The sequence below is a fragment of the Ascaphus truei genome, unplaced genomic scaffold (genome assembly GCF_040206685.1).
Source record: "Ascaphus truei isolate aAscTru1 unplaced genomic scaffold, aAscTru1.hap1 HAP1_SCAFFOLD_3556, whole genome shotgun sequence".
Taxonomy (NCBI): Eukaryota; Metazoa; Chordata; class Amphibia; order Anura; family Ascaphidae; genus Ascaphus; species Ascaphus truei.
This window is the reverse complement of record NW_027456570.1, coordinates 1-16,480: the sequence shown is the minus strand read 5'-3', so window position 1 is coordinate 16,480 and position 16,480 is coordinate 1. Positions and strand designations below refer to the sequence as shown.

The window sequence follows — 16,480 nt, the reverse complement described above, 5'->3', positions numbered from 1 at the left end:
TGTCGCATCAAAACATGCATTGACGCCACTGCGTGCGCTTATAGTAGGAGCGACGTGTCTCCATCGCCGGCACTATAAGCGAGGCCTAAATCCCTCCCCATCCCCATCCTCTCTAAGAATTTGACTTGTCGTGTTATGGGGGGGGGGGGGGGGGAAGGGGATGTGCCCTCTGAGTCCGGCCCTGCTTCTGTGAAGATGGAGCCACGCGGCACTGACGTAGAAGTTGGGCCCAACTTCTGGAGCTGACTAGTACATTAGCGGGGGGAGGGGCGGGGGCGGCTGATCATTAGCATGGCGCTTGGCCCCGCACTCCCACCTTCCAGCGACGGACAGCTGTGCCTCCCCACGCTCTCGGGGGTGGGGGGGGTGCAATTGCACGGGTTAGCAGCAGCATAGTTACACCACTATTGCCTTTTAGAACTTGGCTTCGGAAGCACCAAAACATGCTTTTATTCAAACTTGAATGCTCATTTAATTGTAACATGTAATCCGCGTGCACGCGTGCGCGTATTTAACTGTTTACATATGTTTGCACGTTGTTAAATACACGTCTGCGCATGCAATGTTGTCACAGGCGGCCATCATTGCTCGAAAGAAAGAAACAAAAGCCGAAGAACTGCAGGAGGCAAAAGAAGAGCTGGTGGGCTTAGGAAAAGAGCGAGAACACAAATCCAGCCAGGCCCGAGATGTCGATGGCGCCGAGGTTTTAAAAGGGGACGAGGTAAGAACCCACGCGGAGAAGTCGTGCAAGCTTTTCTCTGCTTTGAAGGCCACCGGCGGTGAAAGGGTTAATATTATTTGCGTACTTCAGCTTAATTGCGGGTAATCTCCGGAATTTCTTTTCGGTTTGTTTTTTCAGCATTTACAGTGAGCATATTTATTTTTAAACTGTGCTGCGCTAATTTGGGGCGTGTACGTGAGACCGCCGTGCCGTAGAAATGTCCCCTTTTGTTTCATTCTGATCACATCCAGCAGTGTGTGTGTTTGTTACAGAATATTAATACAAAATCGTCTTTTGAGGGAATTCTTAAAAATGGCCACCACCGGGAATTTTCACAATTTAATAATTCGGCACCAATCCCTGAGAAATGACCGGATTCTCACCTTGTTTAGTTAAAACGTATTCACCTTTTACCTTGCTAGCGGGTGCACTGCACAAGCAGGGTTTGGACCTTCCAGCATTGCCCCCATGTGATCCCTCGTGGAACCATCACATGCTCATGGCATGGACAGAAGAGAAGTCTTCCTCTTCCACTTAGATCAAGAGCAAGAAAAGAGCAAAACTGTTATGTTATCAGGGACATCAAGAGGTTAATTAGCCTCTCGCCCATGCACTGACCCTTATTCAGTATCCAGTGTTGGGGTTTCTCCATGGCAGGGAAGCCTCTGAGTTCCAATCACCACAGAGGCTTCCCTGCTACGGAGAAGCTGCTTCCCTGCTACGGAGAAGCTGCTTCCCTGCTACGGAGAAGCTGCTTCCCTGCTATGGAGAAGAGCTTCCCTGCTATGGGAAGCTGCTTCCCTGCTACGGAGAAGCTGCTTCCCTGCTACGGAGAAGCTGCTTCCCTGCTACGGGGAAGCTGCTTCCCTGCTACGGAGAAGCTGCTTCCCTGCTACGGAGAAGCTGCTTCCCTGCTACGGAGAAGCTGCTTCCCTGCTACGGAGAAGCTGCTTCCCTGCTACGGAGAAGCTGCTTCCCTGCATGAACAGTAGTATTGAACAAGGGCTAATATGCATTATTTTTAATGGAAGTTGCCGTTGGGCTTTTAAAGTATGAAACTAGGGTTATCCACTGTACAGTATGCTTTAAGTTTAGACAGGCTGGAGATGCATAGAAGAAGTAACCAGGAAGATGGAATAGGAGGGGTCTCCCTGTCATCTCTCTAAAAGATCTCTCTATGGCGGGGTGGGCAACTCCAGTCCTCAAGGGCCACCAGCAGGTCAGATTTTAAGGATATCCCTGCTTCAGCACAGGTGGTGCAGTCGAAGACTGAGCTGAGACCTGTGCTGAAGCAGGGATATCCCTAATACCTGGCCTTTTGCTGGCTCTTGAGGACTAGAGTTGGCCGCCCCTGCTCTCGGGTGAACATTTGGATAATACCAGTTGCAGTAACCTCCATTCACTTGAGTGGAAGTGTATGCATCATTAACTGTGTGTTACCCAGCGTCTCATCCTATTAAAGACAGGTCTATAAGATGTTGCAGGGTTTTAGCTGCACGGAAAGTGGCCTCAGTCAGCGCTCCTGAATAAAGAGGAGTATTGCTACTTTCCTTGTTTGGATGCTTGGTAACCCTGTATAAAACATGTCCAAGTCTGTACCCTGTATAAAACATGTCCAGGTCTGTACCCTGTATAAAACATGTCCAGGTCTGTACCCTGTATAAAACATGTCCAAGTCTGTGGCCGTGTATTTTATTGCTAATGCAATGTACTGTATGACACGGGCTGTACAGCTCTGAGGCCAATTAATGTGCTAGGAAGGGCCAGCAAGATGTACCAAAATCAGATTTATCAGCAGTCACGGAAGTGGTTTGAGAGAAACCAGAGATCATGATTATGATGGCGGATACACTGACTCAGAATAATGAAGATGACTTCAGATCTTTAGCTGTATTGGCGACTAAAGCTAATGTGTACGATACAGACTGTAAGGCCAGTGGTAAGAAATAAATACATAGTGACTGCTCTGAAAGCTTTTATTAGAAGAGAAGATGCCATGTTCGTGACCATGTTAAAGCTGGGAGCTCTTGTGCATGTCTTGAAACTAATAAATGTTCTATTTCCATGCTTGTAAATCTATATCAGGCATTGTTCTGTGGTGTAAGTTGATGTGGTGGAAACTTAGCAGCGATTCACAGCACGTTGCTATAACGAGGGAAAAACTTGAGCACGTTTCGCTCTATTAAATTTCTTCAAACCCATAAAACTGTATCAGGGAGTTAGCAATGAGATCAAATAATAGTTGACAATATTATGAAGAGCAACCGCTTTAGGCTTTCAATATGCAGAGAGCCACAGGGGGGTTACATTTTCTACTGATCTAGCAGAGATGAGGAGGGCAAGTCTAGGCCTAGCACAATAATTACTCTGATGCCGTGTTGACGTTGACGTTGGATGTTGTAGAAGAACGACGGTATAAAAAGCAATGCCCGCACCATGTGTGAGGCTGCCAGAGAAGCCAGCTACATATTTGCTGAACGATGGGGAATATGATGGCACAGCCCCACAAACTCCGTTACGTGACATTAACCAAAGTTACCGTCCCATTTGGTCATCTATTTAGAAAGGAGAGGTATACAGGGATATACCAAATAAGTAAACATGGGGAGGATGTTTGATCCAGGGAGTCAGGAAGGAATGTATTCCCCCCCCCCCCACCCTCACCCCTCTTATCAGATATCATTAGATAATGTCACTGGGGTTTTTTCTTTGCCGTCCTCTGGACCAATATACCAAGTACAAATATAGGATAAGTACTGGTATCTGTCATCTAAATTTAGCATAGGTTGAACTTGATGGGCATATGTCTTTTTTTCAACCTCATCTTGGTTACATAGTTACATACAGTAGTTACATAGTAACTATGCCGAGAGATTAGCAAAGCTGTACAAACTGCATTTGTACATTTAAGTGTCTTCCCCCCTCCCCCGAAAAATAAATAAGCGAGATTGCTCACAAACTATTTCGCCAGGCCCACGTGGGCTTATGAGGTCACTAAATATCGCCAGACAGGGAGCGAGACACGGTGTGTCTGCCCTATTTATATTCTCGGTGTTAAGCGACTAGCGATTTTGAGAGGATAAATTCAACTGCAATGCACATTTACATAATGGCGGCGAATCGTCTGCGAACCCTGACTGACTCGTGGATTTTTTTTTTTTTTGTTACTAAAAAAGGGCCCATTTCACCTGGCTCGTTATCCATCGGGTTTTCGGTGAAAATGTAATGTTTTTTTTAAACTTTTTAATGTTTCCTTTTTGAAGATGTTTTAATGGACACACTTTTCCTTTATTTATTTCTTTTTTAATTTATTTTTAAAGCCATATAATCAAAAGGCGCGTTTATAATCTACTGTATTAAGTAGTTTTTTTTTTAACATAGTAATTTAAGTTGAAAAAAAGATTATACAAGTGAAATATACAAAAGGAGTATGTATTTATATTGATCCAGAGGAAGGCAAAAAAAAACTCTAGTTCAATGTTTGCTCATTTAAATATCTTTTTGGCAATATGCAGTCTTAAATTGGGGATCCATATTGGATATAGACTGGAAAGAAAATATAACAGGACACATGATCTATATACAAAGTAATAGCTCAGAGACACGTACTGGGCACTGCACCTCTCAATTAACAATGTGACTATTAGTAGACTAGGGATAGTTTAAATAGTTCCAGGAATAAATTATCCATCACAGCCAGTTGGAATGGGGGTCTCCAAGAATTAAGGATTTGCCTTGCAGTAAATGAAACGGACGTCACGAATAAAAGGTTACAACCCCCACTAGGTTTCATAATCTCTGGTAATGAAGGATAAAAGATGAAATACTGCGGTGACGTATGTTTTTTTTCTCCAGGTGTTTCGTTTGCAGATATAAAGGATCCTTACAAACGCAAACGGATTTTCTTCCTAAAATATGTAGGTGATGAAGCGTTAAAAAAAAAAAAAAAAAAAATACTGTATATAGCGCTTGCCCAGGGTTGACATTGTACATCGACAGATAATAGAGAGAGTGGTGACTTATCAATGGGACTTCATGCTCTTGTAGTGTAAAGTACTTCACTTGATTAATAGTGTTGCATTTTTCATGGTCACTCTGACCCTTGAATTAGTTTAAAATTAAATGGAGTTAGGTATTTACTTTCATCTAGAGTTCAAGTGAAGGTGCAAATAAGTAAATTAAATCCAGCGCAGTGCTCAATTTGTGAATAAAAGCACTCACAACTGGTCCGTGGGTGTCGGTTGATCACAATAGCAGTTTTCAGATGGTGTTAACTGCACATTGAAATCATTTCCCCGTCTGTTTAAGCGAAATGAGTGTCGTAAGGGCACACTAGCCACTCTGGAGTAACCCGGAAATCGCCGCGTTCAGCCACAGATGTCCCGCACAGCTCCTCATGTCGATGTTGTCCTTGCCGAAGTGGGTACTTCCGCGTCTGCGTGCGCACCACGGTGCGGTGTCCCAGAGGCGTCTGGCTGGCTAGCAAATTTGTACGGTGTCCTCCAAGTGGCGAAAACCCTATGCGTTTCGCCTTCGCTTATCGGCTTTCTCAGGGTGAGGAAGATCACCCCAGATGCATCAAGAAAGAAATCAAATGACCTAGATACATTAAGTTTTTACGTGGGCTCTGTGGAACTTCATCAAGAGTGGCGGTTTTATGAGAATCCATAAAATAAGTAAAAAAAACTAAATGTTTACATTTTTAATGCAAAAGGACTAGGCAGCTGTAAAACAGGCTTCCACCGTCCATCTTCATTCACCAATTGATCTCATTCGAAAGGTTCCCATCCATTGTTACTTACGGCCAAGGTCAACATCCTCTTCATCGTCTTATAGTTAGTTCTATTCCATTTATTTTGACACATTTGTTGAACATCACTTTACTCCTGCTGAGGTTTGTATGGAGACTCGCTTTCTTTTTCGCTTCGATGAGCTCTCTGATTTGTTGCCTGAGGTTTCCTGGACTTCTGGCAAAAATAACAATGTCATATGCAAATCGTAGGTGATTCAAGTGTTCACTGCTGATTTTTATGCCTTTTTCGTCCCAATTCAAGATCTTGAACAATTCAAGTGTTGAAGTGAAAAGTTTTGGTGACACGGTGTCTCCCTGCCGCACTCCCTTGCTGATCCTCGTGACATGGTGTCTCCTTGCCGCACTCCCTCGCTAATCCTGGTGACGTGGTGTCTCCTTGTCGCACTCCCTTGCTGATCCTGGTGACACGGTGTATCCCTGTCGCACTCCCGTACTGATCCTGGTGACACAGTGTCTCCTTGTCGCACTCCCTCGCTGATCCTGGTGACAGTGTCTCCTTGTCACACTCCCTTGCTGATCCTGGTGACGTGGTGTCTCCCTGCCGCACTCCCTTGCTGATCCTGGTGACAGTGTCTCCTTGTCGCACTCCCTTGCTGATCCTTATGACATGGTGTCTCCTTGTCGCACTCCCTTGCTGATCCTTATGACATGGTGTCTCCTTGTCGCACTCCCTTGCTGATCCTGGTGACATGGTGTCTCCCTGCCGCACTCCCTTGCTGATCCTTGTGACACGGTGTCTCCCTGCCGCACTCCCTTGCTGATCCTGGTGACACGGTGTCTCCCTGCCGCACTCCCTTGCTGATCCTGGTGACACGGTGTCTCCCTGTCGCACTCCCTCGCTGATCCTGGTGACACGGTGTCTCCCTGTCGCACTCCCTTGCTGATCCTGGTGACACGGTGTCTCCCTGTCGCACTCCCTTGCTGATCCTGGTGACACGGTGTCTCCCTGTCGCACTCCCTTGCTGATCCTGGTGACATGGTGTCTCCCTGTCGCACTCCCTTGCTGATCCTGGTGACACGGTGTCTCCCTGTCGCACTCCCTTGCTGATCCTGGTGACACGGTGTCTCCCTGTCGCACTCCCTCGCTGATCCTGGTGACACGGTGTCTCCCTGTCGCACTCCCTTGCTGATCCTGGTGACATGGTGTCTCCCTGCCACACTCCCTTGCTGATCCTGGTGACACGGTGTCTCCCTGCCGCACTCCCTCACAGATCCTGGTGACACGGTGTCTCCCTACCGCACTCCCTTGCTGATCCTGGTGACACGGTGTCTCCCTGCCGCACTCCCTTGCTGATTCTGGTGACACGGTGTCTCCCTGCTGCACTCCCTTGCTGATCCTGGTGACACGGTGTCTCCCTGCCGCACTCCCTTGCTGATCCTGGTGACACGGTGTCTCCCTGCCGCACTCCCTTGCTGATCCTGGTGACACGGTGTCTCCCTGCCGCACTCCCTTGCTGATCCTGGTGACACGGTGTCTCCCTGCCGCACTCCCTTGCTGATCCCTGTGACACAGTGTCTCCCTGTCGCACTCCCTTGCAGGTCCACAGCTTGCTTGTATCTTCGTGTAATCTATTGGTTGATATGGCATTCTAGTAAATGTTCCTTATAACATCAATGTACGCTTCTTCAACACTTTGTCTTCTTCAGGCATTTAAAACCACTGCGGTGTATACAGAATCAAATAGTTTTTCCTAATGTTGGAATCCTAAGCTGAGTGGTAGATCGTATGTATTACTTTAGGAACTTACTACTTGTATGCCTTGGATGTGGTCCATTGTGTTGTATCCACTGGGAAATGTTGCTTGTTCTCTGGGCGGGGAGAAGTCATTGGTCTATTTCAGCCAATTAGTGAGTATCTTTGTAAAAGTCTGGCAACTGATTGGTCTGTAGTTCTTGAGGTCTTCTTTGTCTCCTTTCTTGTGGAAGAGGATATCTGTCATGTTGTGAAATGTTCCTGTTCTTCAAGCAGCTTGTATAAAGTTTTGCAAGTATTTTCTCAACTTGCCCAATTTATTTCCAGATTTCAATTGTAATTCCATCTTCCCAGGGAGCCTTTCCATTCTTCATGAATTGTATTGCCTTTGCCAGGTCTTGTAGAAGGACGTATAGTACATTGATGGTCACTTCTTGCTCTTCCACTGCTGAATTATGCCCTGTGTTCTGTGTTCTCGTACAATTTCATGTAGAACTCTTCAAGATAAGTGTGCAGCCTTTTATTGTTCGTCCATTGTCTTGTTTGAGTGCAATGATTAGCTTCTTCCCAATCATGTCACTGCTTTGTCTTATGTAAGCTTTTGTTATCTTCAATAGTCTTCTTCACCATCTCACAGTTAAATGTCCTTACATCTTCAGTTTGTGTTTGTCTTGCACAGCTCTGCATATTCAGTTCTTGCGTTTTGGGATGGCTTCATTTCTTGTCATCGGCCCATAACTGCGTTGTCTCTTCTGGTATTTTCTTATCCTGTTTTTTGTTGCCGATTCCTAAGGGCACCTCATGCATTTCGAACAACCCGAAGCGATTATTCAGCTCTGGTTGAAATTCTGTGCTGTTATTCTTGAGGTTCTTGATGTTGATTGATTTTGTCTTCTGTTTATGCAGTTTTCTTCTTTCCATCTTTGCAGTCAGATGTAATTTGCAGCGACCCAATCGCTGATCACTACTTGTGTCAAAACTGTTAAGGAGCGTGCAGTCTTCAATCGCGCGTTTCTTGTTAGCTAGGCTGTAGTCCATTTTATTCTTGATTCCATTAGATCCATTCATTGTCAATATACTCTACAATATACACACTAAATTGTGTTATTCCATAAAACATTTATACGCGGGAGTGTGTGTTTATATATTGTAAAAGTACTGAACCTAGATTTAGAAATCACCCAGTAGCACCTGCTATGCCGGCAATAATAGAACAGCCACAGACTGTAGGTTTCTTATGCGAAAATGGTAAATGCTGCAGAAACGCGTGGATGGTTTGTAGTTAATTTTTTGGAGACGGGAAGGTTTAACACAAATGTAAACCCATTTGCAGTCAGAGGGGCCAGCGACGTTCGCAAAGCGTTGCAGGCTCCCTTAAAGTGGTTGTGAAATTGCAAATCAAGCCTGACGAGGATTGTTTGTATGTGACAGCTGGGAAGCAGTCCTGCTCGGAAGATTCCCATGCCTTTTATATGTTCTACGGCGGATCTTTCCGTGAGATGTAGCAGAACTGGAACTGTTCCAATAACCCTTTCAATGCCAAAGGGATTTCGGAAACGTTGGGGCAGGAGGGGGAGGAAATATTGTATAAATAGAAAGGCACAGAGCCTTCCTATAGAAGCCAGAATCATGCGAAATGTACATCAACAATAGAAGTCCTTCGTTTGTGTTGGCTTACACGTTGTGCCGTAACTCCTTAAGTGCCCTAATGCAGTGCGTCATTGACCGTTGCTAATTTTTATGGGGTGGAACGCACCCCACACTGGAGGCCCGCCAGTCCCGGTCCCATCCGGCCCAGCTGCTGGAACGGAAAATTGATCACGTAAAAGCTCCGAAGAGCAGTCACGTGATGTGACAGTGCCAAGGTGGTCCGTGGTCACGGACGTGGTACGAGTCTCCGGCACAGAGTTGGGTTAAGATATCTGGATATCCATTGATACTTACCAATTTCATTTGGGTGATATAAACCTTTAAAAAATGTATGTGTGTGTGTGTGTGTGTGTGTATATATATATATATATATATATATATATATATATATATATATATATATATATATATATATATATATATATATATACCCACACCACGCTATATACATGCATACATACCCAAAACACACTATACATGCGTGTATATGTATGTGCGCGCGTGCATACACATACATACTGCTGAATGGTCAAGTACCTGTTTCAATTGTAAGCTTTAAAGTCCTTTATAAGAATGCTCGTTAAACACTGGATGTAAAAACTCCTATATCATTCATGTTTTTCATGTGAAGAAGTATTTTTTGTAAACTTTTCTATTTTATTTTCCCTACAAAACAAACAAACCTTTTGCTTACCACCTTCACATCTAGAGGGGCCAAATTCTGCATTTCCCATGTTAACAGCAATGCATTTCAGGTCTCTCGAGTCGTAAAGAGGGGTTACGATGAAAAGGCACCCCTGCCTTCTCACACGGCAGTGTCGCATGCATTAGGCCAGGTCCCCGCTGGGTACTGCAGTGCCCGCTGTGGCAGACGCTGCGGGGACAAGAGCCCTCCCCTCAATGGGGCCGGGCCCGCTGCGAGGGGCGGCCGCCGTGCGCCCAGTTTTTCCGGAACACCTGAAAATGGAGATGGCCACAGGCAATGGAGCGCTGGGCCACGCCCCCCGACGATTCAGCCAGTGAGGGCGAACCTGCTGGGTGACATCATGGCCGCTCCCCCGTCACGCCCCCCCCCCACCCCCGTCTTTCCCCCTGCAACTCCTTGCAGACCGGGGAACTTAGCTGCACGTGCCGCCAGCCTCGCGTTGCGCGTGCAGCGGAGGCACTGGGGCTGCAGCCTTACAAAGCCTATACAATGAATACATTTTAGATGTATTATTTGGACGGTTTATTCACAATGGCAGCAACATCCATTTGTTCCATAAGAATTAGGCTTCTATTGTCTTTCGGGTCACGTCCTAACATTTATCTCTTTCAGTGTCAGACTGTATTCTATTGCCAAGCGAGGCCCAGCTTGCATAGAGCACATTCAGTCACTTTCAGGTTTCTCCTTTCATCCGAAATGTTTAGAGCGATTGACTTCAAAAATAGTTCTGGAGTATAGCAAGAATTAAAAAAAGAAGTTGGCTTAGCCACGGCAAAGGATGTCAGATGGAGAGGTTAGATTTTATTTTGGGCATTCTGCCCGGGACACTTTTAATAGAACGTACAGTTATTCCAGGGGGTATGAGGCTTTGAAATAATGTAATGCCTAGATTACTAAATAAATCAAAAACACATTCTGTTCATTTCTGTAAGTAGGCAATCTTGTTGCAGACCTCTACATATCCTCATGCTATATAAAACAATTCTTCCAGGTCTTTGCAATATCATGAATGGTGCTGTGTTAATGGGTTGTAGTCCACTCAAATACTCTAGGTCAGGGCTGGCCAACGCCAGTCCTCAAGGGTCACCAACAGGTCAGGTTTTAAGGATGTCCCTGCTTCAGCACAGATGGCTTAGTCAACGACCTGAGGACTGGAGTTGGCCACAAGGTATAGAACACCTACAGGCATTTATTTGTAACTGTAACCAGCCCGTAGTTGAATCCTTGCACTGTTACCTGTTGGACAGACCAGGGAAGATACTCATGAGCATAAACTTTATATTATTTCTGCATGCCTTGTTCTGTATTGCATCTTCCTACCCATCGATCTTGCAGAAAGGAAGCCACGTGAGAATGAGATCAGCAAAGTGGTTTTTTTTTTTTTTTTACAATATCAAATATTCCTACAACAGAATGGCTACACACACACACACACACACACACACACACACACACACACACACACACACACACACACACACACACACACACACACACACACACACACACACACACACACACACACACACACACACACACACACACACCTATATGTGATATGTTGTTATCCAGGTTTATTGCAGATGGTCTTGAGCATTACAGAGCAACCTGCAATCCCGGGTTTCAAGATGTTTCTAACCCTTAATTAAAGGAACCCGTAGTTCACCCAATAATTCCCAATAACTTTTTAACCCCGTCTTAATTTTTCTTTTTTACATGGATGAGGAAGCAGGGGTTCCCTGGCTTTGAGGGACCCCCTGGTTTCGGAGATACTTGCCGCTAAAGTTAGCGCAAGGGCCATTTCCTCCATGGGGAAACATAATGGCGCTTTAAATCTCCCGTATCACGAGGGCCACTAAGAATCCACAGCGGATGCTTCCTGTTGGCACGCTGGGGCTTAATATACAGGGAAATACGGGCGGCACCTTTCCCAGAAAGTATCGTGGGAATCGGAGAGGGCCTGAAATGGACGCGGTTCAGCTTCTGGGACCCCCTGCTTTCCATTCATGTGAAAAACACAATGTGGGGTGGGGGTGGGTAAGGGGGGCGAACATCTCCTTTAATTATCTTAGATCTAATTATTACTTGGCTTGCTTAGGTACATTACGTTTTGCCCTGGCCTGTCTAGTCTGCCTATTTCTTTTATAACTTCTATTTTATTGACAATTTAGGGAGTTTAATTGGGGGATATAGGAAAAAAGGAAGAGGGAATATAGGTACATTGAGAAAATACAAAGTCATGTAAGAGTAAGTTTTATACCTGTCAAAAGATCATTTTTACACAAATACAGCTTTACGGGGTTATTAGTGACCTCGTAGACTCTCGCTCATCGCAATGTGAACGAAGGTCTGAGCAGAGGGATCTGTTTTTATTATTTATACGTGTGGCTGTAATGCCTTTGTTGCCGGTCACTCTTAACGTGCCGCGTTCCCGGTATAGGAGCAATGCATTGTGTTCCCGCTAACATGGCGTCTTGTATTGCAGTTTAAACGTTACGTGAGCAAGCTTCGTTGGAAGAGCACCGTGTTTAAGAAAAAACGCCAAGAACTGGCTGAGCTTAGCGCTGAATATGGCGTCCTGCAGAGAACCGAAGCAATCCTAAAGCAACGCCACGACAGCATGCAGCAACAGCTGGTAATTCCCACACGGCACATCCATTACATGAGCAGTCATCAATACACAGGCTCTTTCTAGGAACCAGGACCTATCCTGCCCAATCCCACCTGCGTGTGCCCCCCTGAAACACAAAGCAATGGCAGAAAAGAGATTAATGATGCTCTCATCTTAATTGTAATACAATAAAACATTTCAGTGCTGTCCTAGATTAATCACTGAACCGTTTATTTTTATTTTCTGACGTTTAAGGCTGGTGGGCCTCAACTCCAGTCTTCAAGTTCCCCCACCGCACAGCACGTCAGGTTTTCAGGATATCCCTGCTTCAGCACAAGTGGCTCAATCAGAGGCTCAGTCGAAGACAGTACCACCTGTGGTGAAGCAGGGACTTATTGAGCCACCTGTGCTGACGCAGGGATATCCTCAAAACCTGACCTGTTGGGGGGGGGGGGGGCTTGAGGACTGGAGTTGAGCACCCCTGGTTTAAGGCATGGATAGGGTCTGGCCTTTGTAGTGACCGGTTTAAATATCAATATCACACTTTTGTCCTGGGCACTAAAATTTAGATTTTTTCACAAAGCAGACATTAAGAGATATACATCTTATATTCAAGTGTGTGTGGCAACATGTCACATGGCGCTAACGAGATTTGCCTAATATTACACCAGTTACAAGTGCCCCAGGCTGGATTTGAGTACCACAAGCATGTGTATGCAGGTATACTAATTTAACCACTATACCACCCCACTTCCTTCAGGGGGGCGCTGTGCCTGCAGAATTCTTTGTACAAAGCTACAGCCTCTGCATCAAAGTAGTACTGCTCTTATACTGGCTGAACCAATGATGTTTCCTGCCATGAGAGGTGCCCACACTTTTGTGTCCGTGGCTAGCTGCTTTGTGCTTTTCCAAATTGATTGAATGTGATCATATGTGGTAGTGGGAACCATGAATAACCTACTTTTGAAAGCATTGAAGCTACAGAAGAAGATTTTAAGTGGTATTGTGCATGTTTTGTGATGCAGGGTTCTGCTGTAACGTACAGTATAATGCTCTTTAGTGGACCAACGAATTTGTAGATGATGTTGAGCTCCAGCTTTTGATGCTTCACAAGCATAGTCTTCAGTTGTACTGCAGCAGAAACCTTTATATGTACTTTATAAGTACTTTATCCTGGACTGTAGAAAATTGGAAGAAGATTGGGAGACTTCTGAAGCCTCAAAGTTTGTGTACGATATCATCTTCAAGGAATTCTCAAGATTGTATTGTATGTCTTTATTTATATAGCGCCATAAATGTACATAGCGCTTCACAGTGGTAATACATGTTGTAATCATATAAATAACAAATAATATAAATAACAGGTCATGGGAATAAGTGCTTCAGACATAAAAGTAACATTAAGGAAGAGGAGTCCCTACTCAAGATGGTCTAAAGCTATTCAAACCTGCATATGTTGGTAATAGAAGCTAAAGTTGTTGCCAGAAAGTAGTCAAACCGGCATCTTATTGTGTGCGTGCGTGCGCGCGTGTGTGTGTGTGTGCGCGCGCGCGCGTCTGTTATAAACTCCCATGAAAGAAGTTGATGATGTGAGATTGTGAGGTAAACGTTGGAGCATCATGAACACTCAAATTGTAAAGAGCTCTACATAGAGAATTATTGCCCAGTAAGTTTTGGAGTGGGTTAGACAAAGTGCATCACTCAAAAGTTGAAAAGAAGCCAAACAGATCTTAAAATACTGTTTTCGAGTTGATGGATCTGCTTTGCCCATTAAGGGCTGCAGACACGGGCTCTATATAAATTACATGCTGCCTAGCAGTTGGCTCAGTTTATACTGTGTTACTATTTTAAATGCAGGATCAGTGCAGAGCTGCAATAGTATCTGTGTCTTTGTTACCCTTACTACATCAATAAGGAAAATCGTTGCCTTTCTCTTCATAAAGAAGCAATCCAAGCCTTCAAACTCTTTCATTTTGATATAGGATTTAAGCAGTGAGTCTCTGGAGCAGAACCCCATTAATTTCAGCTCTGGGTACCCCTTGCTTCCAGATATACTTACCTCCGAATTAGGTGCCCGTAGCCGCTCTCCTCGGGTGCCAGGGTGCAAAACATGTCCTCTGGTTTAAAGCTCTCAGATCCTGCGGGCCAATTAGAAGCCGTGATGTCATCGGTACGGCTTCCTATTGGCCCATATGACACAGGAGCTTTAAACTTTAAAGCCCTGCTTGCTTGGCCAGAGTGGCTACCGGCACCTACTTCGGGGGTAAGTAGCTCTGAAAGTAGGGGTCCCCGCAGCTGAAATTAATGGTGTTTTGCTCCAGAGACCCTCTTCTTCAATGCTTTATAATAAACAAAAAATATATATATTTGGCAGCTTGGATTGCTCCTTTAATAATCTGCATCTCCGAAGAAATTTAGAATTGCTGTTGATTTTCTAGCTTTGTCTAGTGTTGTTGTCTAGCTGAATTAGAATAACCTTTAAAAATGCACGTTTCGTATTATCCCTGCTTGAAAATGGCAAGTCTAAAAACTACCTCTGATGCCAAAGATTTTATATGATGCTTGTACGATGTTCTTTTCTGATTTACACCTCATTTTAATTAGATTGTTTCAGAGACTAATACAATATCTATTTTTGATCAAACTCTGCACCTTGATTCTTTTACTTGTTTTTTTTTTTGCTTACATAAACATATTTCTTACACAAAACGATGTGACTTTAATCTGTTAAAGCAAAGAGGAAAGTATTGAGAGGCAACATAATACGGGTGATGTATCAAGGCAAATTTTCAGGAAAAATTAGCGCAAGCTGTGTAATGTTTCATCTCTATTTAGAATGGGATGCATCAAACCGTGCGTCTCCGTGCGGCACCTTCTAATCTTGTAATTGCGTCCAAAAATATCTGACCGGCCTGAGATGGTGTAAACTGGCCGACAATTTACGTCAGATTTAGGAAATACTTTCAGATGTAGGAAATACAAGCAGGAAATGGAGTAATGCGTCAAACCCAACTTCTATTTGCACCTTTTTTTACCTTGATGCATCATGACGATTGTTTCTCTGAGCAAACAACTTTGGCCATTGCTTGGGGCTTATTTGGCGCAGAGAAATCTTATTTTAAACCTGCACTCGTGCGTGCCTCTGTACTAACCAAAATGTGTCCCTCTGCGCCATCAGCGGCAAAAAGGAGTTTTGTTTTTATTTGTTTTTGTGGTGCACAAAATTGGACTGTTGGGTGTGCAGATGTTAATAATATATACTTTAAAAGAATGTTTTGTGCACCATAAACAGTAGAAAGTGCATCAAAATCATCCACCATGTTCAACTTGGCGTAAACTTTAAGAAGTCTGTTAATAGGTTTAGCGCAGAATTATGGTGCGATGTGTCAACCCAAAAATGTTTCATTATAGGCTAAGAAAATGTATTCTTTTCACAGTATGGCTATTATAAATTATTAGTGTAACATTATTTATATTTGTTAATTGAAATTGTATCAATCGGGTATTCAACATGACTCGATGCATCCAAATGAATGTCAAACAAAATATGATGCGCCTATGTATGATGCGCCCTATGTATGATGCGCCCTATGTATTATGCGTTCCATGTATGATGCGTCCTATGTATGATGCGTCCTATGTATGATGCATACGTAGCACATTTATGGCGGTTTGTACTGTTTTTTAGCATTTCAATTTTGACACATACAGCACAATGTTAAATATGATCTTAGTACTGTACATAGACTCACTGTTTCACTGGCCATTTCATTTACTTCCTCCCTCCCAATGCCCCCAGCATGCGGTGGCAGGGAGCTTTATTTCTGCTGTTACCGATCTCTTCTCTCACTGTGTTTCCGTGCTGAATGTGATGTGCTTCTTTCTTTTGACAGCAAACGATAGAACAGAAGAGGGGTATTTCAGGTTACAGTGACACACAGGAAGAGATCGAGAGAGTATCGTCTGTGAAGGGCGAGATGGATGAAATGAAAGGCCGCACTTTGGATGACATGTCGGAAATGGTGATTTTGTGTAACCGAGGCCCTCGTTCCCCTTTTGTTATTGTAATTTCTCCTCCAGCTGCTCAGCAAAGTAAACCTGCAATCACAGGGCTGCACTTGTGTTTGCACAAGTCATTTTAACCCCTGCAACTCACAATCGAACCGACTAATATATATAATCAAAAAATAATCTAAAATTATAATCAAAAAAATAAATGATATATATATATATATATATATATATATATATATATATATATATATATATATATATATATATATATA

General features: G+C 44.0%; 1 protein-coding gene across 1 annotated transcript; it reads left to right on the top strand.

Moving 5' to 3' along the window:
• Nucleotides 1-574: 574 nt before the first annotated feature.
• Nucleotides 575-16,337, top strand: LOC142483681 (intraflagellar transport protein 81 homolog; the record flags this gene model as incomplete). Its single annotated transcript, XM_075583698.1, has 3 exons — nucleotides 575-721; nucleotides 12,069-12,218; nucleotides 16,088-16,337. Coding segments are annotated over 3 exons (546 nt in total), but the record flags the coding sequence as incomplete, so codon positions are not given.
• Between the last annotated feature and the right edge of the window lie 143 nt (nucleotides 16,338-16,480).